The following is a 26,717-nucleotide window of genomic DNA, read 5'->3' on the forward strand; positions in this document are numbered from 1 at the left end:
AATGACAAAAGATAGGAGAACATTTCCAGGTGGTGTAGGTTGATTTTATCAATGTAGAAACATCACAAATCCAATTAAGACTTAATTGAGGAAAAAGTATTTGAAACAGTGTTTAACACTAGAAGTTGTCTGAATTCTACTGGAGGAAGCACAAAACTTAGCTCTAGCTTTTACAAAGGCCTTTACGACTTACACAGTACTTTTGTAGGTAGACAGGCAGGTAGGCAGACTCTCTGACCCTTGCAACCACCATACCTACTATGCAGATGTGGAAGCAGAGCATGTGGCTGTTCAAGATCACACCGCAGGCCGGTGTGGCCTGGCTGACAGTGGCAGAGATTGAAAAGCCCTGGATCTGCACTCTTTTGGTTATGCCACCACGGCTTGTGTACCAGCCAGATACAATGGTAACCTATTTAAATTAAATGCATGTTGTTTAGCAGAACTTTCTTAGGTATTTGGGAAATTCTACCTTCTCAAATACAAATTCTTCATCCTTTACTCCTTCCTGAGAAATTCAGCCCTTGAAATCACTAGGTGGGGGCTGAGCAAGGCAAGTGTTCAGGACAGAATAAAACAGTAAAGGACTTACCTCCTCATAAAACACTTATTAATTACATAGGGGAAATAAGTTAACGTTACAGTGGCTAAAGCCAGCAGATACCACCTTAGCAAAACGATCAAAGTGGACATGATCAGTAATGGGACAAATTAAAATCAAGAACCACCTGACAGGATGCAATATGAAGAACACAGCATTTTAATGATATTTCTGTCAAAGATGCAGAACTGAATCGAATCCCAAGTATTCAACCACACAAACTCAAACTGAGGGATATTCTATAAAACAAGTGGCCTCTAATTTCCAAAAGCTTCAAGGCTGGGGTGCCTGCGTGGCTCAGTTAATTAAGCATCCGACTCTTGATTTTGGCTCAGGTCATGATCTTACAGTTCGTGAGTTTGAGCCCCGTGTCAAGCTCTGTGCTGACAGAGCGGAACCTGCTTGGGATTCTCTCTCTTCCTCTCTACTACTTGCCTGCTCACACTCTCTTTCTCAAAATAAATAAATAAACTTTAAGAAAAAAAAAGCTTCAAGGTCATCAAAGTCTAGGAAAGACAGAAAAACTATTCCAGATTAAAGAAGACTTGAGACAGGACAACTAAATGTAGCATACACTTCTCAACTGGATCCTCTGTTATAATGACATTGGATCAACTGGAGAAACCTGAATATGATCTGAGGACCATCAGAGAGTAGTTAATTAGTGTTAATTTCCCATCTTTGATGGCTATATACTGGTTCTGTAAGAATATGAAAGTTTAAAAAATACCCACTAACTCTTTGATACTCTTCCTTTGCAGAGGTGGAGCCTAATTTCCCTCCACCTGAGTGTGGGCTGAACTTAGTGACTCATTTCTAACAAATAAAACAAAATTGAAGCGACCAACTTCAAAGATAGGTCATAGAAGATACTCAAACTCTATTGCGATCTTGGATCACTTGCACCAGAACTCTGCTTCCAGGGTGAGGACAAATAAGTGGTCTATGGAGAGGCCCACATGGTGAGGATCTAAGGGCATCCTGTCAAAGCAGCATGAGTGAGCCATCTTGGAAATAAATCCTCCAGTCTCTAAGTCCTCAGAGACGCCAGGCTCATCTAAGAGCCTGATCTCAGCCACGTGAATTCTCCTGAGCCAGACCACACAGTCAAGCTGCTCTCAGATTCCCAACCCTCAAAAACCATCAAAAACCATAGAAAATAATGAACATTTGTAGTCTTAGACTGCTAAGTTTTATGTTAATTTGTCAAGCAGCACTAAATAACAACAGAAGGATAATGTCCTTGCTTGTAAGAAATACACAATCAAGTTCTCAAAAACCAGAGGGCATCATGGCAACTTACTCTCAAATGGTTCAAAAAAAAAAAATTGGTACTGTTCTTACAGCTTTTTTTTTTTTTAATTTTTTAACGTCTGTTTATTTTTGAGAGAGCAAGACACACACAGCGTGAGCAAGCAAGAGAGAAAAAGAGAGAGAGAGAGAGAGAGAGAGAGAGAGAGAGAGACAGACAGACAGACAGACAGACACAGAAACCCAGGCAGGCTCTAGGCTCTGAGCTGTCAGCACAAAGCCCGATGTGGGGCTTGAACTCATGAACCACAACACAATATCATGACCTGAGCCTAAGTTGGACACTTAACCAATTGAGCCACCCAGGCGCCCCTGTTCTTACAACTTTTTTACACATCTGAAATTATTTCAAAATAAAAACATTAAAAGATACAATACAGATTTATCATTAATTTTTATTAGGCTCAGCATGAGTAGCATAAATGGCAAGCATGCATTGCTTTTCTATATATTCTAATAAATGAATTTACTATTAAGGACCAGTGTTCCTACTTTTTCTCTCCTCCTCCAGAATTAAAGTGTGAAGTATAGTGAAACAAGACAAGTCTCACTTCTTAAAACCTGAAGTCACTTATTTGGCCCTCCCCTACTTGCCCTACTAGCAAAGTATGCTCATCACTACAAGAAGTCAAACAATCCACATATAATGGACATCACACCATGGAATTACATCACTTCACTTCCAAATGACCAGTATCAATACAAGTGTTCATTTTTAGCATGAAATCAATAACGGGCTTCCAAATGCAATAAATATATGACCTGTTTGGATCCAATTCAAAGAAACAACTGAAAGAAGTGTTTTTTAAACAACCGTGGAACTGTGAATGTGGACTGGGTATTAGATCATGAAGGAATTATTATCCATCTTATTTAGGAATAATAATGGTATAATGGTTTCATTCTAAAGAATCCTTGTTAGACACAAATACTGAGGGTTTTTTTTTCATATTTATTTTTGAGAGAGAGGCAGAGAGAGAAAGAGCGAGAGCACAAGCAGTAGAGAGGCAGAGAGGGAGACACAGAATCCGAAGCAGGCTCCAGGCTCCGAGCTGTCAGCACAGAGCCCAACACAGGGCTCGGACTCACAAACTGTGAGATCATGACCTGAGCTGAAGTTGGACGCTTAACTAACTGAGTCACTCAGGTACCCCTAAATACTGAGGTATTTATTGGTGGATAATACGCTATTTGGAACTTGCATTAATACTCTAGAAAAACAAAGACAAAATTCATAAGGTACGCTTGTCTAAAAGTAGTGAGTTTATTATTTTAAGTAGTGAGTGTATTTAAATTGACTTTCACATTCTAAAGGATAATGAAGGCTATTCTGAATAAATCATGTCATTAAAAGAGCTACTAAACATTAAAGAGTTTTATGACAAAAAAGTCATAAAATCAAAAGACAACTGACAAACTAGGAGAAAATGTTCACAATATGTACCACAAAAAGCCAATATTCCTAATATATAAAGGGACAGATAATTCAAGGAAACACAAATTAAAACAGCACTGGGATATCATTTCTCACTTATGAGACTGGCCAAAGTTAAAACACAGGACAACACATTCTGTTTGTGAGGCCATGCGGAAATAAACACGCTACATTGCTGATGGGAATACAAAATCACACAACCTTCTGAAGGGGAATTTGGCAAGGCTAGCAAAACTACATATATAGTTGCTTACCTTTTGCTCCAGCAATTCTACTTCTGGAATTCTACCTTGAAAACACACCAGCAACAATACAAAACACACATGCTCGCGGTTATTCACTGTCTTTTTGTGATTGCAAAATACTAGAAATAATCTAAGTGCCCACAGAATGGCTGAATAAACCAGATACATCCACATAATAATCATGAAGCTAAAAAAATAGAAAACAATTAGGATGATCTCTTCAAAGTGCTGTGGAGTTATGACATGAAGCAAAACGCAAAAGAGTATCTATGGTATGCTGCCCTCCGCATACGAAAAAAAGAGATAAAAGGAAATACACATATATCTCCTTATTTGTGCAGAAGAAACACAGCAAAGATAAACTAGAAACTAAAGAGACTGGTTACCTATAAAGGGTAGGTGAGGGGAAAAAAGGGAGAATGGGGTTGCAGGGATGGGGTTGCGTTAACCTTTCCATACAACTTTACTCCTAGAACCACATTAATGTTTCACACACCCTTCACATAACCCCCTGACACAGACACATAGACACAGACACACACAGACACACAGACACACAGACACACACACACACACACACACTCTTTCCCCCTCCCCCGAAAGAGATGGGAGAACCTAAAAACAGCATACAAACACTAACAAATGAGCCTGTTATAAATGAGAAACACAAGCACACTGATGGTGGTGAGAAAGAACAGAATGAATCTAAGCTAACAGTAACTTGAAGGGATACTGCGAGGCCAAAGACAAAGAGCTGTGCGTAAACACTGTAAGCTCGTGAAGGTTTCTCATAGAGGTTAGCAATTCTGAGACTGCTTTATGTGCATATGAGAAGTGAACAAGGGAATACAATGCAGATAGAGTCAGGTGTCTCACGGTTGGAGACAGAAGTGACAAATAAGGAAAGGTGGAGGTCTGGAACAACCCTGCAAGCATTTGGGAGCCAAGCTATCAGTACAAACTCAGTCTAGCCCTGTACGTATACGCGTCAGTTGGTATACATATACTTTCCTACTTCTGTCGAGGGAGTCTGGAAGTGACACCCAGGGAGCATACCTAACACTTAGGTCTTTATTTCTAAACATCATTTTCCAATCAAAGGAACCAGGGCTCTTCAGAGAAATAGCAGATACTTGGCCTGGGGCATGGAAAATACAAGATAAGCCAGGAACATTTTGTGATGCCAGAAAGTAAAGAAGTACTTAAAAAAAAAAAGATGAGGCTTATCAAAAAAAAACCACACAGGAACTAACCTAAAGAAGCTCCCAATGGCCAAAGCGGGAATAATTTGAGCAACTAGATAAAGTATACCCCAACAGAATAAAATAAATATCTGAGTTCACACTGATATAAATAATCGAGTAAATAATAAATGGAGAAGAAATAAAAAATCATCAGGCAAACACCATGTCAATAATCACTGCAGAAAAGACCCAGGTACTAAAATTAGTGAGCAAAATATAAACAGAATCCAAAAAAGACCTGGGAAAGGTGGCCAGAGACTTACAAATTGTGAGATCCTAGAAAAGAGGCATTAATGAGGAAACTAGTGAAATGTAAATGAAGTCTTTGGTTTCATTACAGCATTTACTAATGTTTACTTCCTGGTTTTGACAACTGTCAATCCTATAAGATTGTACCATTAGAAGCTTGAGGAGGGATATATTAAAACTATTATTTTTGTAACTTTACTGTAAGTTTAAAATTAGTTCAATAAGGGCACCTGACTGGCTCAGTCAGTAGAGCATGCAACTCCTGATCTTGGGGTTGAAAGTTTGAGCCCCATGTTGGGTGCAGAATTACTTAAAAAATAAAAAATAAAATTAAAAAAATAAGAAGTTCAAAATAGAAAAGTTTAAAAAACCCATATATATATGTATATATACAAATGGCTAGAGCTTAAAGGAAGAGAACAAGGAAATTATTTCTTGTGTGTTCAGCTGAGTCTAGTTAGAACTAGGCGGCAGGGGAGTGGTAAAAGACCGACATGTATATCTAATTCTAAACTGGACAAAGCTGAGGACAATATTCAAAGTAACATCTGGGTCCAACATGAACATTATTATTTTAAAGGTGTTTTTAAGTTTGTTTCTGTTTTTTTGAGAGAGAGGGAGAGATGGAGACAGGGAGGGTGAGAGACAGAGAATCCCAAGCAGGCTCCATGCTATCAGCACAGAGCTTGATTCGGGGCTTGATCTCATGAACCGTGAGACCATGACCTGAAACGAGAGTCAGACACTAAACTGACTGAGCCACCCAGGCACCCCCCGACATTGAGTATTAATATGTTACATACCTCGATCATGCAGGGCTAACAAAACCCGTTCATATAAGCAGGCTCTGTAGAGGTCTCCAGGAATAGGTTTTCCTGCCCAGCAGTCAAGTTCAAGTTTCTCAGGGTCAGGGGCATGGGGATCAGGCTCAGCTAGAATATACCGATAGCCGTCTTTGTTAAACGGGTGTTCCAAGGGGTAGCCATGAGGGGGAAGGCGCTGAGCAGAAAACAAAGGGTCACTGCAGAAAGGAAAAAAATAATATCAAGAAACTAAAACCCCCTTAGCTCAAATGGCTTCAATTAAGAAGGACATCTGATTTATTAGATTTCAGCAGGAACACATGCAACTTCACACATGCTTTTCATTGCTCAAACAGAGGATCCTGCCCTCTGCAGGTAAAACAGGGAAACAAAAAGCATCCGCTTTTAAATTCAGCAAAGTAGTTTTGGTCAAATTACTCTAGCCTGTAGGAATAGCTACGAAAAGGAGGCAGTATGTCCTAAGGAGAAAGTAAGGAAGAAGGGGAACAAGGGTGATTTCCTTTATTATGTTAATTACTAAAACTAATGAACAGAAACTCAGAGATAAGACTGGGAGTACTTACAATCTTAAATAAGAAAAGACCAGGATTTATTGAATAAAGAGAAGGGAAGAGGCTTGAGGGCAGAGGCACACAGCTGAAGTAAAAGAGATAAAGTTCAATCCTTTCTCAGGATGTCTTAACAGCATTGAACTCTACTCCCCAGGCAATGCGCCCCAGGTGCTGCCCCAGCACTCCCCTAACAAAACAAATGTGTAAACTTCGGTTCCCAGCCTGGCATTATTTTATCCCTCAAAGCGCTCAAGATTTGAGAAAAATGGACAGGCTTTTTAATCTCAGACACCTGAGCTACTGAAGAGTGCAGCTCTGTTCCCTCTGATGGGCTGTGCCAGCACCAAAGATGGCCTAACAGTGGTGAGTGCGAGTGGGTGTTTCTGCCCACCTCCGGGCCTTCTTGGTGGTCCCTGCGGTCCCTCCATCTTGCTGCTTGCGCTTCGCTCCTCTTCCTTTTCCACTGCTTCCTGCTGCAATTCCCCCTTTGAAGAGAAGGCAGATCACATTCAATAAGCTGTCACAGAAGCTTCATGTGGATGTGGAAATTCCATGGTGACTAACACTCCTGTCGTGCATTTGTGTAACACCACACACAGGAGGATTTCCTTCCTGAAAGCATATTGGGGTTTCACCCTGGTTCTGAGAGAGTCGGCTGAAGGTCTCACAGCTCAGAACACTGGGTTCTGGCAGTAAGCTCAAATGAACCTAGCACTAATGACACCTATGTTACACATTCAACCTTTCTTAAGGAACTGCAACTACTGGCACACTTTCTGAGGATGTGACACAAATGCATTTTCACACATTCAGACTCCAAACACCCACATCTAAAAACAACTGCAAGGATAAAATTTTTTTTCCACCCAAATCGATACAAACACCCACAACAAATATCCTCACTACAAGTAGATGTTCACTCACTTGATCTATGCAGGATATATTCCATAAACATAATAAAGGCACAGTATCTGCTAAAGCACTCAACTTGAATACCCAACAAGACAAAGGTACATAAAACATAGAAAACAGAAACAAAAATACTAAAAAGGTGTTTCTCTCCAGTGCTGCTAGATATCCACTCTGGTTGTTCATGACCCAAGTAGAAAGGCTTTAAATTTAGTAGGCAACTTTTACAATTATTAAGATTGTGCCAATGCATAAAATTCAGGTCAGACTAACCCAGCTTGTGGAATTAAGAGCGAATATCAATAAAAAATTTACATATTTTATGCAAAAAATAATTTAGCAACGTACTAAGGCCACAAGGAATACTACCTAGTGATTTCTGAAATAGGTACTTTGAAGTTTTTGTCCAGTTCTGTCTTTCCTCTCAATTTGTTTTTCTGTCAGAAAATGTCCCTGAACTGCAGGAAAACACCTTTATGGTAACAGCTGCATAGAGTACTGTATCTTAATTTGGGGCAAGCTTGGAAATTCTCAGCAGTTCTGCTGGAATAAAAAGGATCAAGACATTGAGAGCAGGTCATATTCTGCATATACAGGACCAGATTGATGCAGAACTTCCTTTTATGAACACACCATGTATTATTCCTATTTTTCATTTTTAAAAAGGTTGCAATTTAAAAAGATACGCTGTTGCAATATCAATTTGAATTTGTGTTACCTTAAAAGACTATGGATTTCTTACTGTTATTGGTATTTTAATTAATTTGAAAGAGAAGTTTTAGAACCATCTTGAACAAGACGTGCTATATTAAGGTGACTGCTGGCCATGTTAGGCAGAATATGACAACGTACAAGCTTTTAATTACTAACATTCAACTGGAACTATGGTTTCATATCAAGTGCTATTGCCATCATTTCACGATGCTTTAAAATTTTAATCTAGTTTTAGCTTCTACCACAACTCAGCAAAAAGCGTTTTCCAAACCACATAATACTTAAGTCTGAGAGGATGAAAGAAGACAGAGGAGGAATTCACCTCCAAAAGAGACTCCACCTGTAAGAACAGAAGTGGCACCATGTATTTGTCAAATTTTAACAATTAAAAAGGGAAAAAATGGTGTAAAAAGATAAACAATACAGTTAGCTATTTCCAACCCAACTCAGAATATTAGTGACAGTGGAAGTGATTACACATTTAAGATGCTACTGCACCAAAGGACAAGTTAATGTTGCCAAGTGTTAGATGAATAGCTAGTTGCCTCCCAGCTACCCCAACCTTTGTTAGATTACCATTAGTAATGAAGTCCATTCCTGTCATTAGGTGGATTACTGACAGAAAAACATCTACAGCTAGTGATCAGTATAGAAACGCTGTCATGGGAATAAGCTGAAGTTTCAGGGCAAGAGCAATTAGAAGATGGGCAGAGGAAGTCTGTTAAATAACAGCTGAATTAGCAGTAAGAGAGAACAACCAAAACCACGCTGGGTGTCAGTGATAAGGATATAGATGGGGAGTCTAAGATAATAAGCACAGTAAATCTGACTTTAAACCTGTACTTTGTTTTATGCTAAATCTGTTTCACTTAAGACCAAACTGTGGTGTAAAGGGACAAACAGTTCTCCACTACCGTCTGTCAAATCTTGGCCAGCTTCACAAAACTGAGGTTTGGACTGTAAAGCATCTTTCTAAATATCCAGTTAAGAGTCAACCCAAAGGATGCCCAATTCTAGGCATATTTGGATCCAACAGCTTACAAATATTTCATCGAGACATTTAAACACTTACCATTTAGATTCCCGCTTGTAGACACAGCACTGCTTTGTTTTTGGTTGTCATAAGCAGGACCAATGTTACTAAGATCCTAGAGGGAAAAACATTCAATTATAAAGGGAGGCTATATAATCAAACCTATCTGGCAATGCTCAAAAAACCAGGAAATCCTAGTAGAATGTGAATCAAAACTGACAATCCTAAGAAGCCTGAAATTTACAGGGGTCCAAACCTGGATGCTTCAGAGATCAACAAGTAACATGTGTGAGGCAGGCCAAGTATAAGGATCAAAGTGGTTAACAGTGAATTGGCAGGGGGCGGGCCGGGGGAGGGGGGGGTGGGGGGGGCGTTCGAGCGGGAGATGGCAAACAGGAGTGCATGAATGCTATTTTCTCGGCCCCCTGTGGGAATTCAGGCCCACTGTAATCAGATCTTCTCATTCTAGAAGAAAAGACAGAAATCTGAATTTCTGCCCCCAGCACATTAAGTTAACAAATGCTTGATTCATCTACCCTAAGAAAACTGTGGCTAACCTGACTGATTCACATGAGCCTGTTTTGTAGAGTTGCCTGACCACAGATAAGGGTAGCCAAGCAACTGGGAAGAAGGGACCAGGAGTGAACAAAAGTAACCTCTGTGAGGACATGCCCCAAGATCCCCCCACCCCACGTCATCATCCTCTATGCTGTCATTTTTTAAGCACACGTCCCATGAAGAGGCTTGATTCCTTAATGTGCACGCCCAGAAAGGAAGAGACCTCCTTTTGTCCCTATATCAAATCAGCATATTCCATTCAACCTACATACCACCCCGTGACATCCTGACTCCTACCGTTAAAGGCACCCAGCCCATACCCTTTGTGAAGGCCGATTTGAGAAAATTTCTCCCATCTCCTTGCTTCGCACCCTGCGATAAAACCCTTTCTGCTACAAAACCGGTGTCAGCGTTTGGCTTATGTGCATCATAAGGCAATGGGTCCTCACAGTGTAACATTTCTATGTGAAACCTTTAACTTTCAATGCTGGCAGATCAAACATTTCAAGGCACAGCTGAAAGATTTCGCCTCCTGAGATGCCAAATGTGACCCATCGAACAAAGAGTGGACATTTTCTTTCTCCTCAATTGTTCACCACAAATTTCTCTTAATAACACATTTTGAAGAGTAAAATTTGAGATGGAAAGAAAATTAGAAATAACTTGGCCCAGCATATTTGTGTTACAAGTGAGGAAATTAAAATTAAAAAAGATAAAAATGATATGCAAAAGGCTGTAATGTTAAGGGGAAGAACCACAACTAAAACACTAGTCTCCTGGTTTAAGGTAGGGGTTTTTCTCCCCACACATGACAATAACTGCTTACTTGGGGCTCACCACGTTAGAGGCCTGGAATGGCCTGCAGCAAACAGACAAATGTAAACAAAACCTGATTCTGTCTCCAAATCAAAAGGGGAATATAAAGTACCTGATCCAAAAGTCCAAATTTGGGGTAATCTTCTTCTGGGTCCTTACTCCCGGGATCAGGATGTTCCTTTACTAAGAATACATCTCTTTCTTTACTCTAAAAGGAAGCAGTATTTTAGCGTTACCAGAAATTTTATACTTCAAAGTAGTATCGAATGGATGATCAACCAGCAACTCCAATTCCTAAGTGTAACCTCCCCAAATGATAGTATTGCTTTTCCCTCTGATTAGAAAATACACGACCATCAAAAAATTCAAACAGAGGAACTTGAAGAAATGAGAGCCAAAGTCCTTTGGAATCCTCCCCTATCCCTCCACCTCACAGATATAAGTTAGCACTGTTAACAGCTTGCTGTGGCCTTCTCCCCAGGTACTCTCTTTAATTCTAAGGACACTAATGTTTAGAACAGTGTTGTTTTTGTTTTTAAATCAAAGGGAAAAACAGTCTGCCATGTCAATATAAATTATACTTGCAAAAGCACAGTGGACCAAGGTTCCCGTCGTGTATAAAACGACATTGATGTTCACTTCAGACACAACTTGGTGATTGTGCGAAAACTATTAAACTTTACAATCAGTGATACCTCACTGTCCAAGATTTAAAACTAAGTTGTTCTCATTTTCTTAGTCATCACGTTATTTCAGTGAGACTAAAACAGATTTAATACTTACAAAGAACACGGATTTTTGAAACGTCAAGTCTGATCATTTTGGTCTACTCACCATTGTTTTAACAATATTATTTGGCCAGGTCATTTTCCCAGGTCTCTGTCTGGTCGTCATGCACTCCCAGTATTTATCAATAAACGGTATGATATCCTAATTTTTTAAAACAAAATATATTAAGAGTTCTATAGTTGCTTTCAAAGTTATACTCACAAAAATGGAATGAAAACTGCAGCATTTTCAAAGAGCTTGTCAGAATCGAGAGAAAAATCCACGTTTAGTTTTTTCATGATTAAACAAATACATAATTGCATGCAAACAATATACAGATTGTGAGGAATTTCATGTAAGTATACACAAGTCTTAGCCTCAGAAGGTTTACAATCCAGTTGGAGGGAAAGATCCTCCCCATTCCCTTGGGTGACATTTGGACAATGACTCCCAAGTGATTCTCTCTCCTGAGCTCCTGTTTTGCCTGCTTCTAACATCTCTATTTGGTCATCCCAAAGGCACCTCAAACTTGTTACAAAACTAAACTTTGTATCTCAACTCATAAATCTGCTCTGCAGATTTCTATTCTTGCTCTTAATGCTCAGAATCACCTACCTCCTAGAATCACAAGCTAGAAGCCAAGGGCATCATCCTTGATTCTTCTCTTGTGCACAACCATCACATCTAAACCGACACCAAATGAATTTTAAGATTTCAGAAAATTTCTCACCCATCAGGCCTCTTCTATCCCCACTGCTCTGATTATTATCCTTACCAGTTCTTGCTGACATGACTAAACAAATATCTGAGCTTGACCTTGACATTGACCTTCCCCCACTGTCACCATTCTGCCAAAGTCCATCAGAGTTAGAGTCTACCACCAAAACCTTCCACCGCTTAGTTCCATGAAATGAAAACCAAATCTTTACCAAAAGGAACTATTTGGGGTGCCTGGCTGGCTCAGTCAGTGGAGTGTGTGGCTCTTGCTCTCAGAGGTACAAATTCAAGCTCCATGTCAGATGTAGAATTTACTCAAAAAAAAAAAAAAAAAAAATCTTTAAATAAATAAAAGGAACCAGGGTTGAATCAGGGAAAGTAGAAGGGAAATCTGGAATATTCTGTTGTTCCAGAAAGTAAGGAAGAGTTCAAAAACTCATAGGGACATATCAAAAAGTATCAGGTGTCAGACTCAATGGGGATACACTGATCAAATCTGAGCACCAGAAGTCAGAAATCCACAAATTGGGGCACCTGGGTGGATCATTTGGTTAAGCCTCCAACTCTTTGAGTTCGACTCAGGTCATGATCTCACAGTTGGTGACATCAAGCCCTGCGTCAGGCTCTGCACTGAGGGTGCAGCCTGCTTGGCACTCTCTCTCTCCTTTTTCTCTACCTGTCCACCTCTCTCTCTCTCTCTCTCTCTCTCTCTCCCTCCCTCCCTCCCCGTGCCTCCCCACTCTCTCTCAAAAATAAACAAACTTAAAAAAAATAATCCACAAATCTGCAGGGATACTTAAAAAAAAAAAAAGATGGACAGAAAGGAAAACTCTCTTAACAGAAGAACTGCAAGTAACAAATGTATTCTTTTTCACAATGACCACCCTATTAACTGATTCAGGCTAGGATAATCAGGCTAGTTGCTAAAACCATTGCTTGAAGGGGTCCCAATGAGACATTTACACAATCTCAACACATCACCACACAGACTGCTTAATAATTACAAAGACAAAAGGTCCCTTTACAATGGAGAAATCTGATAGATACCTCCTCTTTACCCAAGTAATCAAATTTAAGGTCATTAATAATAAAACAAACCAGTATTTTATGCCTCCTGACGTGATACAAGGAAAAAATACATTATACATACATCACCTACATAATATTCTTGCCAAAAATGTTTAACCTGAACTCTATCATGGGGAAACAATCAGATAAATGCAAACAGAAGAATCACGCCAAACAACTGTCTGGGCTCCTCAAAATTTTAAATGTCATAGCAGACTGGGGTGCCTGGCTTAGTCAGTTGGAGAAACACACAACTCTTGATCTCGGGGCCATGAGCCCCACATTGGGTGTAGAGATTACTTTTTTTTTTTTTAATTTTTTTGGGGTTTATTTATTTTTGAGACAGAGAGAGAGGACAAGCAGAGGAGGGGCAAAGAGAGAGGGAGACACAGAATCTGACACAGGTTCCAGGCTCTGAGCTGCCATACAGAGCCCAATGTGGGGCTCGAACTTACGGACCATGAGATCATGACCTGAGCTGAAGTTGGATGCTTAACCGACTGAGCCACCCAGGCATCCCTGGGTGTAGAGATTACTTAAATAAATAAACTTTATAAAGAAATAAACTTTGGGGCGCCTGGGTGGCGCAGTCGGTTAAGCGTCCGACTTCAGCCAGGTCACGATCTCGCGGTCTGTGAGTTCGAGCCCCGCGTCAGGCTCTGGGCTGATGGCTCGGAGCCTGGAGCCTGTTTCCAATTCTGTGTGTCTCCCTCTCTCTCTGCCCCTCCCCCGTTCATGCTCTGTCTCTCTCTGTCCCAAAAATAAATAAAAAACGTTGAAAAAAAAATTAAAAAAAAAAAAAAAAAAAAAGAAATAAACTTTATAGAGAAATAAGTAAATAAATGTATGTCACAGCAGACCAAAAAAACAAAGTAAAATAAATTCAGGAACCATTTTAGATTAAAGACAAAAAAGACATTGCGGGGCACCTGGCTGGCTTGGTTGGTAGGGCATACAACTCTTGATCTCAGGGTTGTGAGTTCCAGCCCCATGTTGGGCATGGAACCTACTTAAAAAAAAAAGAGCAAGAGAGACATTACAACTAAATGTAATGTGCAATCTTTGCCTGGATCCTGGATAGAGAAAAAAAGCTATGGAGGATATTAAAATGATAATTAACAATGAGAAAATATAATTATATACTTTATATAAAAAATAAAAACTATATATTAGATAGTAGTATTACATCGACACTAAGTTTTCTGAGTATGATCACTGTACTACGGTTATGGGAAAATACTGGGTATAGTATTCAGTTTAGTCTCATATAACTTAGGGAGATAAAGCAAATGCAGTAAAATATTAATAACTGGCAAATCTAGGAAAATAACTAACAGATGGTTCACTGTACTATCTGAATTTTCCTATGTTTGAAATTTCAAAATAAGAATTTGGGAGGAATAAAAAAAAACGGAAAAAACGCAAATCTAATCATAACACATCTGTACTGCAGGAATAAAAAGGAGGTGAGAGGGCTGTCTGACTACTCCAGCCTGCAGGATTAAGTCCTAATTTCTATTCAGTAGAAAAGCCCTTACAGTCTGATCCCAGCTATATTGGTCTCACCATATACCCTATGCCAGTGTCTTTCAAACTGTAGACTGCAATCTATTAGTAGGTTATAAAATCAATTCTGTAAGTCAAAACTAGCACTGACTAGAACAGAAAATAACAATGCAGAGGAAAAAGAGTGGAGGATAAGCACTGTTCAGTGAAAAAAAAATTTTTTTTCAAGTTTATTTTGAGAGAGAGTATGTGTGCACACACATAACAAGGGAGAGACAGTGAGAGGGAGAGAGAGAATCCCAAGCAGGCTCTGTGCCGTCAATCTCACAGACCACCTCACAGACTGTGAGATCATGACCTGAGTGGAGATCAAGAATCAGATGCATAACCAACTGAGCCACCTAGGTGCCCGTGTTTGGTGAAATTTTTGTTTATTTATTTTTCAAGATTTTATCTTTTATATTTTTTGAATTTTTAAAAATATTTGTTACTTATCTTTGAAAGAGAGAGCGTGAGTGGGGGAGGGACAGAGAGAAAGAGAGGGAGAGAGAATCATAAGCAGAGAGAATCCACACTGTCAGCACAGAGCCTGACGTGGGGCTCGATCTCTCAAACCATGACATCGTGACCTGAGCAGAAATCAAGAGTTGGATGCTTAACTGAGCCACCAGGGACCCTTAAAGATTTTATTTTTAAGCAATCTCTACCTACGCCCAACATGAGACTCGAACTCAAGATGCTCTACTGACTGAGCCAGCCAGATGCCCCTTGTTTCAGCTTAAATGAAAGTGGGCAGGTATGAATGTATAGTAGGCATAATGTAAACTCCATCGTTCTAAAAGTTACTTAATTTTCATATTTTCTTACCGTGAATCACAGTAGGAAAGACTCATGGGTGGGCTAGTCGTCTAATTTTGAGTCCTGACTTCAGTTGTGTGGTTTTGCAGTTTAATAATAAAGGATAATTCGTTTAAATAAAAGGCATGTATAAACCTACCCCCTTCCCTCTGACAAAATCTATAATAATCGTCTTTAAAAATAGTTAAACGGGGCTGAGAAGGTTCAGCTCAAGATCTGATTTTTTTTTCCTGGTTAAGTTTATTTTTGAGTAATCTTTATGCACAATGTGGGGCTCGAACTCAAGACCCTGAGATCAAGAGTCACATACTGTACTGACTGAGCCAGCCAGGCACCCCCTCAAGATTTTTTTTTTTTAAGTTTGAGAGACACAGAGATAGCACCAGTAGGGGAGGGGCAGAGAGAGAGGGAGAGAGAGAGAATCCGAACCAGGCTGTCAGCACAGAGCCCGACATGGGGCCAAACTCACGAAACCGTAAGATCATGACCTGAGCCGAAACCAAGAGTCAGACACTTAACCAACTGAGCCACGCAGGTGCCTCAAGATCTGATTATTAATTGGGGGATAGACAGTTGTTTGCTTCTATAAAGCCAACCAAAACTATTTAAGGATTCCCCCAACTAATAATTTAGCCAACTGACATAATGTGCACATATTAGAAGTTAGTAAATCACATGAAATCAGTAACAACCACTGAATCTATAGTCATATATTCATAAAAATTGGGGGCAAAGTACTCATTGTTAAAGAGTATATTTAGGTGTTCTACCTGATTCTTTGGCATAATTGCAATTACATTAATCTCTTCTCTACCTTATCTTTGGAGAACATGGTTTTTGGATGTTCATCTTGTGTTCGAGACTGCCAAGTTAGGTTGGCCAAAGCACTAAGGCACATTTCTTTCAAGTCTGTTAAAAAGAAAAAGGAAGAAAAAATTATCTATAGTATTATAGTCATATTACCTAAAGGATATTCAACTAGGTGATCCACAAGTTAACAATTATAGCAGCAAAAAAATAAGAGTCATGATTTTCCCTGAAGTGGACCATAGCCATTATTTGGAGCTAAACTCCAATGTTACATAACTTTTACCGGCTACTAGGCAGGAGTTCCCTGATCCTGCTAAGCCCAAATCTCTTTCATTTGCAGCTACCCAGAGGACAATTTTGCGGCACTCGTGAGTTTGTTCTTACTTGCTTGCTTCCGGAGGAAATAGGTATTCCCACTATGATGGCACACATTGCAGTGAAAACTGTAGTTGGTCATGAAAGGCAGACAGGATCTGCAGAACAGCCAGATTAAAAAATCAGTGAACTTCTAAATACACACTTCTTTGTAGAAGTAAATCAACTGAATCGACAGGGATCCCTTCCCTGCAGTGAAAATAATAGCGTTAATATATTAATATATGATTAAAATTTACAAAGGTCATCAAAACCAAAACAGGGCTTATATTTTCACAAATACCTGGATTTTTCTGTTAAAACATTTAATAAGATATTATCTATCATAGTAGATAATTCAGCACCAGGAAGATTATCACTGGTGCCTTGTCCAAGCTAGTTTATTATAGTATTTAAGCACCTAAAAAGAGCATGCCAGGCCAGTTGTGGAAGACAAAGTAGTCTCCTTAAATATAGTTACATGCAAAAATTTGTATGTAAATTATATTTAAAAATATACAACTCTAATTTACACACAGACATTTATACACTTAAATACTTAAATATCTCTTTAAAAGGTCAATAATACTGCTGGAAAGGGCAGACAGAAGATATGACAAGATTAATTAAAAATGTAAATAATTATTCAAGAAGACAACACGTAAGTCACAAAACATTACTTGTCTCAGTACCAAAGGAATCCTACAGGTGATAATTACTCCAGAGGAGTTTTAAGGATCCAAGTAGTAACTTCAGATTTAAGAGTTAGAAACATTTTGGAGAACGTAAGTTATGGACTAAATTTGGGAAGATGAGTTGGTTTTCTTTTGTCTAAGTGAACTATATACAGAGATGAGAAAGGCCAACAAGGGGGCAGAGGAGCAAACTGCTGTAGATAAGTTTGTCCCAGAGAGGGGATTTGGAAGAAAAAAAGAAAAAAAGAAAAAAAAATAAAGAAAAATAAAAAAGGCTTGAAAGGCAGGAAGTGCAAGGAGCCAGGTAGAGTTGGATTTTTTCTGTGGGTAATGGGAACTCCTTGAAGGGGAAGTGACATGGTTAAAATTTTAAGTGACAGGTTGGGTCTGAAGGAAGAGATGAGAAAAAGCAAATGTGGGGGCACTTGGGTGGCTCAGTCAGTTAAGCATTAGACTCTTGACTTTGACTCATGTCATGATCTTACAGTTTGTGAGTTTGAGCCCCAAGTTGGGCTCTGCACTGACAGAGTACTTAACAGAATGAGCCACCCAGGCACCCCTACGTAAGACACTTTTGTAGCAGTTCCAGCAGAAGGCAAAGAAGGCCTCACTTAGGGTGAAAGAATAAAAACGGAAAGGACAAGCCCATATACAAGAGAAAAAAATTGGTAAAGCTTGGTGACTGATTAGATATGGAGGATGGGGCGGGGGGGGGGGGGGCTGGGGGGGCAGGGAAGGAAGTGAAAGGAGTTCTAACTATTAAGACTGCTTGTATCACAAAGATAGCTCCTCAGAAGTGAGTTTGGGGGCAAGTGAAAACTTGTCTGTATTGTATAAGGGGGCCTTACTCTTTTTTTTGTTTTTAATATTTATTTTTGAGAGAGAGAGCAAGAGAGAGCTAGCGCGTGGAGGTGGGGAGGAGGGAGGGGCAGAGAGAGGGAGACACCGGGAAATCGCAGGCTCCAGGCTCTGAGCTGTCAGTACAGAGTTCCACGCTGGGCCTGAACTCACAGAACCATGAGACCATGACCTGAGCCGACGTCAGGCGCTTAACTCACTGAGCCACCCAGGTGCCCCAGGAGACCTTAGTCTTAAAAAGGAGAAAGTAATAGAAAAATACAAGACTGGTTTAGGTTGTAAGAGAAGAAATCAAAATAAAAGCAGATTTATCTGGACTCAAGTGAAACTTGCTTTAAGTATCCTCGAAGAGAAGGTTCCTAAATGTGTGTCTATTGTCACCACTCAAGAAATTAAGAAACATTCTTGTGAATGTTAAGGCTGAATTCCCTTGCCTTTACCTTGCTCTTGAACCCTTTCTGTTCAACAGCCCACCATGATAAAATCACCTACAGAAAGTAAAGCCTCAAACTAGAGACATGTAGAAGTATAGTTATTAATTCAAATATAATCAGGTATTCACAGCAGCCTTTTTCCTGCTACAGCAGCTACCCTGACTAGCTCCCTTCCTCCATCTCAGTTGTGAAAGACAATCCGTCTCACCTAGTTGGGCTTTAGGTGTAACTTCTCAAATTCAGGTACAAACTGGTTTCTACCAAAACTCTTGAACTGTGGTTTGCTTCTTCCCTAGATCACCCCAAGTTAGCTCTCTGGTAAATTTCCTTTCCTAGGCTCTGTCTATCCAAATAAATTCTCTTTGGCCAAAGCGGCCAGATTTTAGTTGGGTCTTATCTAAGTGACCAGCTTTGCTTATCTTGTATACTTTCCCTATAGATACTTCTACCAAGATCAATTCTTTCTTCCAGATCCTTCATTATTTTTTTTTTTAAACACTGTATCCTAGATCACTAATCACATGTTAATTAGAACATTAGCATTTCTAAAGTCCCCTACAACTTTTTAATTAGAAAGCACACAATAAATTATAAAGGAAGGTGCTTCCTCGACAACCCACCCAAGAAGGAAGAATTTCAGAATAGTGCAGCCTTATTTTGAGGCAGTCTTATCTGAATTTACTTGCACAAAAAGAACCATAAAAAACACCAAAGAGAGCCAGCAGTACAATGATTTCCATAGACAGTATGTCAACATCAAGCACTTGCTAGCTATTGGCAAACTCCCTACAATAAAGCAAAAATTCTTTTACTTTCAATCAATCATAAAGTGATTTTGATTCATTAGAAGAGGTAAAAGATAGGAAATATGTTTTGCTGAGAAGTGAACACAGAATACTTAAAGGGAGTGAGTTTGAAGCCAAAAGGGAAAAAAGGATCGCTCAAGCATGAAGAGTCACTGGTTATCTCAAATTTTTGACAACAGGCTTTGTCCACCATATACACCAACCCTCTCCCCCAAAATCCGTAACACCAAATACAACATCTAAATGCTACTGTCCCATAACTGTTTATATAATGCTTCGTAATTGCATGGTTTTGTCTCCTAACCAGGTTGTAAGCTCAAAAGCAGGGAGAATACCTATCATTGTACCTATTAGGGCTTGACCCTCAATAGATAGAAAACAGTTCAGATTATTAAAACAATTCTTGATTCAAATCCTACTACTCACTGAAGGTGAGGTTAGAAGACATAGGAAATAATATGCTTTTATATTTGCCTACAAATTATTATTCAACTGTTGAACATACTGAGATTTATTTTAAAAAGCGATTTTTTTAAAATTTTTTTAATTTTTTTTTAACGTTTATTTATTTTTGAGAGAGAGACAGAGCATGAACGGGGGAGGGTCAGAGAGAGAGGGAGACACAGAATCCGAAACAGGCTTCAGGCTCTGAGCTGTCAGAACAGAGCCTGATGCGGGGCTCGAACTCACGGACCGTGAGATCATGACCTGAGCCGAAGTTGGACGCTCAACGGACTGAGCCACCCAGGCGCCCCTAAAAAGCGATTTTTTTAAACATTTTTTAAATGTTTATTTATTTTTGAGAGACTGAGCATGAGCGGAGGAGGCACAGAGAGAGAGAGAAAGAGACACACACATAGAATCCGAAGCAGGCTCCAGGCTCTGAGCTGTCAGCACAGAGCCCAATGCAGGGCTCGAACCCACGGACCGCGAGATCATGACCTGAGCCGAAGTTGGACATTCAACTGACTTAGCCACACAGGTGCCCCTTAAAAAGCGATTCTTAACAAAGATTACAAAAAATACTCACGAGGTATCTATGCCAAAGGTGTCCGCTGTGAACCATTTTGTACATATGCCACACTGCAGCTCTACCTCTCCTAACTGTCGGCCATTCTCTTCATCCACGGAGCCCGCCTGCGTATCCATCACCTCTGAAGTGTCCCCAGCACCTTCCTGTGTCCACACAGCAATTAGAGAATCAGGTCAGTTGATCCTATTGTATTTAACTCACTTAAAAACTTAAACAAACAAAAAACAGAACCTATTTTGCCTTGCATACATCCAAAAAGAAATACTTACTAGTGTATCTTTTCCATTAGAAGATTCAGTCTCCAAACCACCACCTACATCAACTGAATTTGCATCCCTACAAGATAGTGAAAGTACTCAAGTGAGAATCTTCAAGGGAAACAAACCTCAAAACGCCTATGCCTAAGGATAATGATCAAAGTACAGGTGAACTTCACACTCCTACAGCTTTTTCAGCTAAGCCTATTCTCTCAGCCTGGGTGCCCAGGGTTAGGAAGAATATGACCAAGACAGACGCAGGCCCATAGGGCAGAGAGAAGCCTAATCTGTCCTTACTGACGAATCTACAGGAGATGGAATTAGTCCTGGGGGAGGTTCGCCTAGATGCAGCTCTCCCACTCTTGTTTTCACAGGAACCGTTACTTCTTCCAGTCCGGCAATGCAAAGTGGTTTCTCCTCTGGGATATCTGAGGAGTTCCTGCTATAAGAGTGAGCTACCAGACCTCTCAGGAGCCTGAGAGAGAACAAGAACCTTGACTCTCAGGACCCGCGAAAGGTACGGAAAGGGGCGTAGTTACAGACACAGTTAAGAGGGGAGGGAGAAGGGGACGGGCCAAGCGGCGGGCGGGACTACAGCCCTGGAAGGCGGGGGGGGGGGCGAAGGGCGAGCCGTTGGCTGCAGGGCCTAGGTTCGGAGGGTGCGGGCAGGAGAGTTCCAGGGAGCCGCGGGACTCCAGGAGGGGTGGGCCTCCCTCCCAGTGTCCCCCTCGGGCTGCAGGACATCTTACCCACTTTCTGCCTCTCCAGAACCGGGTTCTGCTGCTGGAGCAACAGATGTTCCCTCTCCAGCCGGGGCAGTTGCCACCGCTACCACCGGTTTTGTCTCCCCTTCTTCTGCCACTGTTGCATTTGCTGCCGCTGCTGGGCCGGGTCCTGCATCCACTCCAAGTCCCGGTCCGGTTCCCGCCGCCGCCATCACTGCCGCCTCCCAGAGTTCTCGCGAGAATTCGCTCTCCGTCTCGCGTGAGTTGCTGACTGGCTTTGTAATCTTCAAACAGTAAACGCGTTTGGTGGGTCCACCGCTTGCCTTGACGAGTGGGCCCTCCAGGCCCACTTTAAGGTCGGGCAGGCGGAGGCGGGCAGGGTCCTGGGATTTGGAGTGGTAGCCACAGAGCTAGGAGAAGGCGGAGGTACTAGTTTGATTTCCTCCAGGGCTCACTTCGTTTTCCGGGCTGAATGTTGTGATTTTCGTGGCCGACACTGGAAATCAGCGCTGATGAGGCGCCTTGAGAGCGCTGGGTGCCTACGGACTCTGAAGGCTGTGGTGTGCATTGCAAACGTTCCTCATCATTAAATGTAGGAAATGTCTTCTACAAACACTAGCACTCACTGCCCTCCCGCCCCAGAAGCAGTTCGTTACTGCCGTGGTGATCTGCCACTTTGAGCACGTTTTCAAGTGGCTACTTAGCCTAGAAAGTATGAGTCCAGAGTCCCAGCTACATAGGTTAGGACCGGAGAGGGGATGTTCCATACAGGCGGAAGAGGTAAGCAGCAATGTGTGTTCTAGAAGCTGCAAGCCACTTAATATTTTAAGAGGAGGAAAATGAGGCCCGAGTTAGGAAGCCAGGTGCTGGAGGACTTTCCAGTTGAGAGAAGATTGTCCTTAGAGAAAGGAACAGGTAGCGACCAAAGGTAAGGGAGGAATAAACCTCAGTATTGGTAGGTGAAATCACTGGAGTAGACTTATTCAGAGTCTTCAAACTTAAGAATATAAACCTCTAGAAGTATTCAGGCCAGGAGAGTTTTCAGGAAACCAGTGTGTACATCCTAATTTTTACAGAGTCGCCCGAGAACACACTTTTCTCCCACTTTACAAAAAAAAAAAAAAAAAAAAAAAAAGGCATATCTCTCTCCAATCGTGAATCAAATCTTACTATGATGTCTTGCCCAAGGGTGTACAAACCTATGGGACACCAGACACAAGAACAATTGGAAATATGTAAGTATTTGGATTTCCCAGTTAGTTCCCAATTATTTGTTTTCAACAAAATTGAAGGGGATCCTAATTGAGTTACCAGTTGATAGATTATTTTAAAAACTGATTATTATTATTTTTTAAATGTTTATATATTTAGTTTTGAGAGAGAGAGAGAGAGCACAAGTGGGGGAGGGACAGAGAAAGAGAGGGAGACACAGAATCTGAAGGAGGCTACAGGCTCCGAGCTGACAGTCCATCGCAGGTCTGAACCCATGAACCGGGAGATCATGACCTGAGCCCAAGTCAGATGCTCAACTGGCTGAGCTACCCGGGTGCCCGGAAAAATTGATAGATTGTTTTAAAATTTTAAATAATTATTTTAAAAGTGGCGGGTGAAATTTTAAGAAGAAACAATACTTTGCACAGACTCAAAGTATCTCCTCCAAAATATTTACTCTAGTATTAAATGTTTTAACATACAGCTACAACATCTTTGATACTGCTTCCTCCGAGGTAGAGCTTGAATCCCACCTCTTATTGAGTGTGTGGGCTGGATTTAGATACTTGTTTCTGAACAATAGAATATGGGAAAGGAAAATGGTAAGTTTTACAGTAGAGAAACTGGCAGATACCACCTTAACCAAGTGGTCAAGGTTAACACCACCAGTAATAAATCAGGTTGATATCATTTGCCCCTTTGATACGATGCAATGAGAAGGACTTCACCTCTGTGGAATTCTTCCCCCAAATTTATAACCCCAGTCTAATCAAGAGAAAACAGCCAAATCTAAGTTGAGACATTCTAGAAAATATCTAACCAGTACACCTCAAAACTTTTCACATCATGAAAGACATGAGAAACTCTGGAGGAGACGAGGAGATGACAACTAAATGCAGCGTATCCTGGATTGGATCTTGGAAGAGGAAAGGGACATTAGAGGGAAAAAATGGTGAAATCAATAATGTCTGTAGTTCATAGTATTACAGCAATGTTAATTTCTTAGTTCTGATCAATGTACCATGCTTCAAGATGTCAACATTAGGGGAAGAGCTGGGTTAAGGCTATGTGGGGGGAACTCTTTGCACTATCTTTGTGACGCTTCTGTAAATCTAAAAGTAATTGAAAATCTAAATTAAAAAACTGGTGGTAGATCACAATGTGATTTGGCATAGAACTTCGAAGGAGTTCAAATAATTGAGTTCCGGGGCGCCTGAGTGGCTTAGGCAGTTGAGCGTCTGACTCTTGATTTTGGCTTAGGTCATGGTCCCAGGGTTGTGGGATCGAGCGCCTCCTTGGGGTCCTCACTGAGCGTGGAGACTGCTTAGGATTCTCTCTCTCCCTCTCTCTTCCCCTCCCCTGCTTGTGTGTGTGCACATGCATGCTCCTTCTCTCTCTCTCTCTCTCTCTCTCAAAATAAACATTAAAAAAAAAGTTGCACAGTCCACAGACTGAGCCAGCTGGCACCCCAGAAATTTTTTTTTTTTAGTTTTATTTAACAATGCTAATGTTTGCAATCTGTCTGAAACCCCCTGCGGGTAATTAAATTTACAATGATAAATTCATTCATGCAAACAAAATTTTGAAGATCACTAATTTAGAACAATGTCTTTCAAATGTTTGGCCACAACTCCCGTAAGAAACACATTTTGCAATGTGACCTAGTATACACGTTATATTAGTTACAATTAGAAGATTTATGAAACAATCTACATTTGTATTATGTCTTTTTTTTTTTTTTTTTTTAATGCCAGTAGTGACACTCTAAATTGATTGGACAACCTCTGATACAGAATTGTTGTCAAAGAGCTGTGATCTGGGCGTTGTGTTCTGGGCAGCAACTTCATTTTTTTGTATTAAAAATTTTTTTTTTTAATTTTTATTTCTTTTTGACAGAGAGTGTGAGCAGGGGAGGGCCAGAGAGATGGAGACACAGAATCCATAGCAGGCCCTAGGCTCTGAGCTGTAGCACAGAGCCCGACGCGGGGCTCGAACTCACAAGCCATGAGATCATGACCTGAGCTGAAGTCAGACGCTTAACTGACTGAGCCACCAGGCGCCCCTTAAAAAAAAAAAATTTTTTTTTAAATTTTAGAGAGAGAGAGCATGAACAGGGGAGAGGCAGATGGAGAAAGAGAATCTTAAACAGGCTCCCTGCTCAGCAGAGAGCCTGATGGAGGGTTCGATCTCATGACCTGAGCCGAAATCAAGAGTTGGATGCTCAATCAACTGAGCCACCCAGGCACCCCATCAGCTACATTTTAAGTGAAGGCCATGAATGATTCATTTTAAATGAAAGTGATGAGTGATTCCAGTTTCTTGGAATCATTTAGCAGAACCCACATTATAGTGGATTGAAAAGGGAGTGGAAGGATAGAAGCAGAAATAGCTGTGTAGACAGATCTTTCCAGTTTTTTGAGGCTCACTCTTTTTCTTCCTTCCTTTTCTTTCTTTCTTCCTTCCTTTCTTTCTTTCTTTCTTTCTTTCTTTCTTTCTTTCTTTCTTTCTTTCTTTCTTTCTTTCTTTCTCGTTTATTTTGAGAGAGAGCTGGAGAGGGACAGAAAGAGAGGGAGAATCCCAAGCAGCCTCCAAGCTATCAGTCAGTACAGAGTCCAACACGGGGCTTGATCTCATGACCTCGAGATCATGACCTGAGCCAAGATCAAGAGTCAGGAGCTTAACTGACAGCCACCCAGACATCTGGAGGCATTTTATTTCTGCAAAGAAAAAACTGAGTCAATGTGGCAAAATGTTGACATTTGTTAAATCCTTGTTTGTTACCTGGTTCTTTGCTCTGTTTTCAGTGTGTTTGAAATAGTTCCTAAACAAAGGTTTGGTTCTGAAGGAGCAATTAGATGATAGCTGGAGGGGAATGCAGGGTTGGGAGAGAGGCTCATGACACACTTTTATTCATCAGTATGGAGCCAGAGGTTGAAAATGCAGGAGAGGTGGTAGTTGATGAACAGCTTTCTAAAGAAACTGGGTCAGGGCACCTGGGTGGCTCAGTTGGTTAAGCATCTGACTCCTGATTTTGGCTGAGGTCATTATCTCACAGTCTGTGAGTTCGAGCCCTGCGTTGGGCTCTGTGCTGACAGTATGGAGCCTGCTTGGGATTCTCTGTCTCCCTCTCTCAGCCCCTCGCCCCATGCATGCACACTCACTGTCTCTCAAAATAAATAAACTTAAAAAAATTATTATTTTAATGAACTGGGTCAAGGAGCTGAGTCAACTGGCAGAGATGAAGTTTGGCTTGATGACAAGGAGAGAATCCATTCATCTGAAACAGGAAGAAATCGGGAGGATGGAATAAGGACGTGGTTTGTAACTAGGAACAGGAGACTATGAGAAAATATTGGTGGCTGATAGCGAGGGCTTCACTGAGCTCTGAGCCTGCATATTGATAGTGCCTACAATTTATATCTTCCAGTTCCTGCAACACCACAATGCTATATAACAGCGAAGATGATTTGAAACAATCATCTGAGTTTTCAGTTTTTCCAGGCAGGTAAAAGTAAGGGCCAGGATAAAAGGCAGCCAAAGATGATAGCAAGAAAGCAGTTCAGGTGATTAACCATGGCATCTGAGGAAGCAGAGAGGGAAACGGGGGAATTCAGCGTCCAGAAGTCTGGATGAAAAGACAGGAACTAGAATGGGGAGAGGTCAAAGTAAGAATATTTGAGTTCAGGATATTCGGAGAATTCCACAGCCAACTCACCTGTGGGTAAAAGTGGGTGAGGCTAAGGTGGAACCAGACCTAATTTCTAGAATTGGAAAGCAAGGCATCCCATACACTGGACAGCTGCTCAAGATAAAGGTTAATAAAATCATTCATAGCACCAGCTTACAAGTTTAGGCTGGATAAAAATAGGAGAAACACATTTTGGGAAGGTTTCCCTGTCAGCAGCGGGGGAACTCACCCAGCTTGTCAGAGAGCAGACTATCCAGCTGGAGTGTCGCTTATTCGCCTGGCCCTGGTGAAAATATGGAGCGCATTCTCTCATCCTCAAATACAGTATTCAGAATGTTCACAATTGTTATTCTTGAGCAGTGGGTTTATAAAGACCGCCTCTTTCTCTCTTCTCTGTATTTTCCAAGTGTTTGACAGTGTGCCAAGAGTTGCTCGAAT

The 26,717-nt window shown here is 40.8% G+C and overlaps 1 protein-coding gene across 4 annotated transcripts in view; it reads right to left on the reverse strand.

The window, feature by feature from the left end:
* The window catches only part of ASH2L (ASH2 like, histone lysine methyltransferase complex subunit), a 31,545-nt gene extending 9,919 nt beyond the window's left edge, over nt 1-21,626 (reverse strand). For 2 of the 4 annotated variants that reach the window (XM_042983482.1, XM_007097084.3), the window contains exons 1-10: nt 21,404-21,626; nt 20,667-20,733; nt 20,395-20,540; nt 16,602-16,690; nt 16,222-16,316; nt 11,325-11,420; nt 10,603-10,698; nt 9,156-9,231; nt 6,852-6,945; nt 5,889-6,106 (exon numbers count right to left, since the gene is read on the reverse strand). In XM_042983482.1, coding sequence (XP_042839416.1) covers nt 5,889-6,106; nt 6,852-6,945; nt 9,156-9,231; nt 10,603-10,698; nt 11,325-11,420; nt 16,222-16,316; nt 16,602-16,690; nt 20,395-20,540; nt 20,667-20,733; nt 21,404-21,591 — 1,165 coding nt within the window. In that variant the 5' untranslated portion in view covers nt 21,592-21,626. Of the gene's footprint in view, nt 1-5,888; nt 6,107-6,851; nt 6,946-9,155; nt 9,232-10,602; nt 10,699-11,324; nt 11,421-16,221; nt 16,317-16,601; nt 16,691-20,394; nt 20,552-20,666; nt 20,734-20,951; nt 21,279-21,403 lie in introns of those variants that run through there. The other 2 variants (XM_042983484.1, XM_042983483.1) reach the window with 2 other exon arrangements.
* Between the last annotated feature and the right edge of the window lie 5,091 nt (nt 21,627-26,717).

Source organism: Panthera tigris, chromosome B1 (genome assembly GCF_018350195.1).
Source record: "Panthera tigris isolate Pti1 chromosome B1, P.tigris_Pti1_mat1.1, whole genome shotgun sequence".
In the NCBI taxonomy this organism is placed as follows: Eukaryota; Metazoa; Chordata; class Mammalia; order Carnivora; family Felidae; genus Panthera; species Panthera tigris.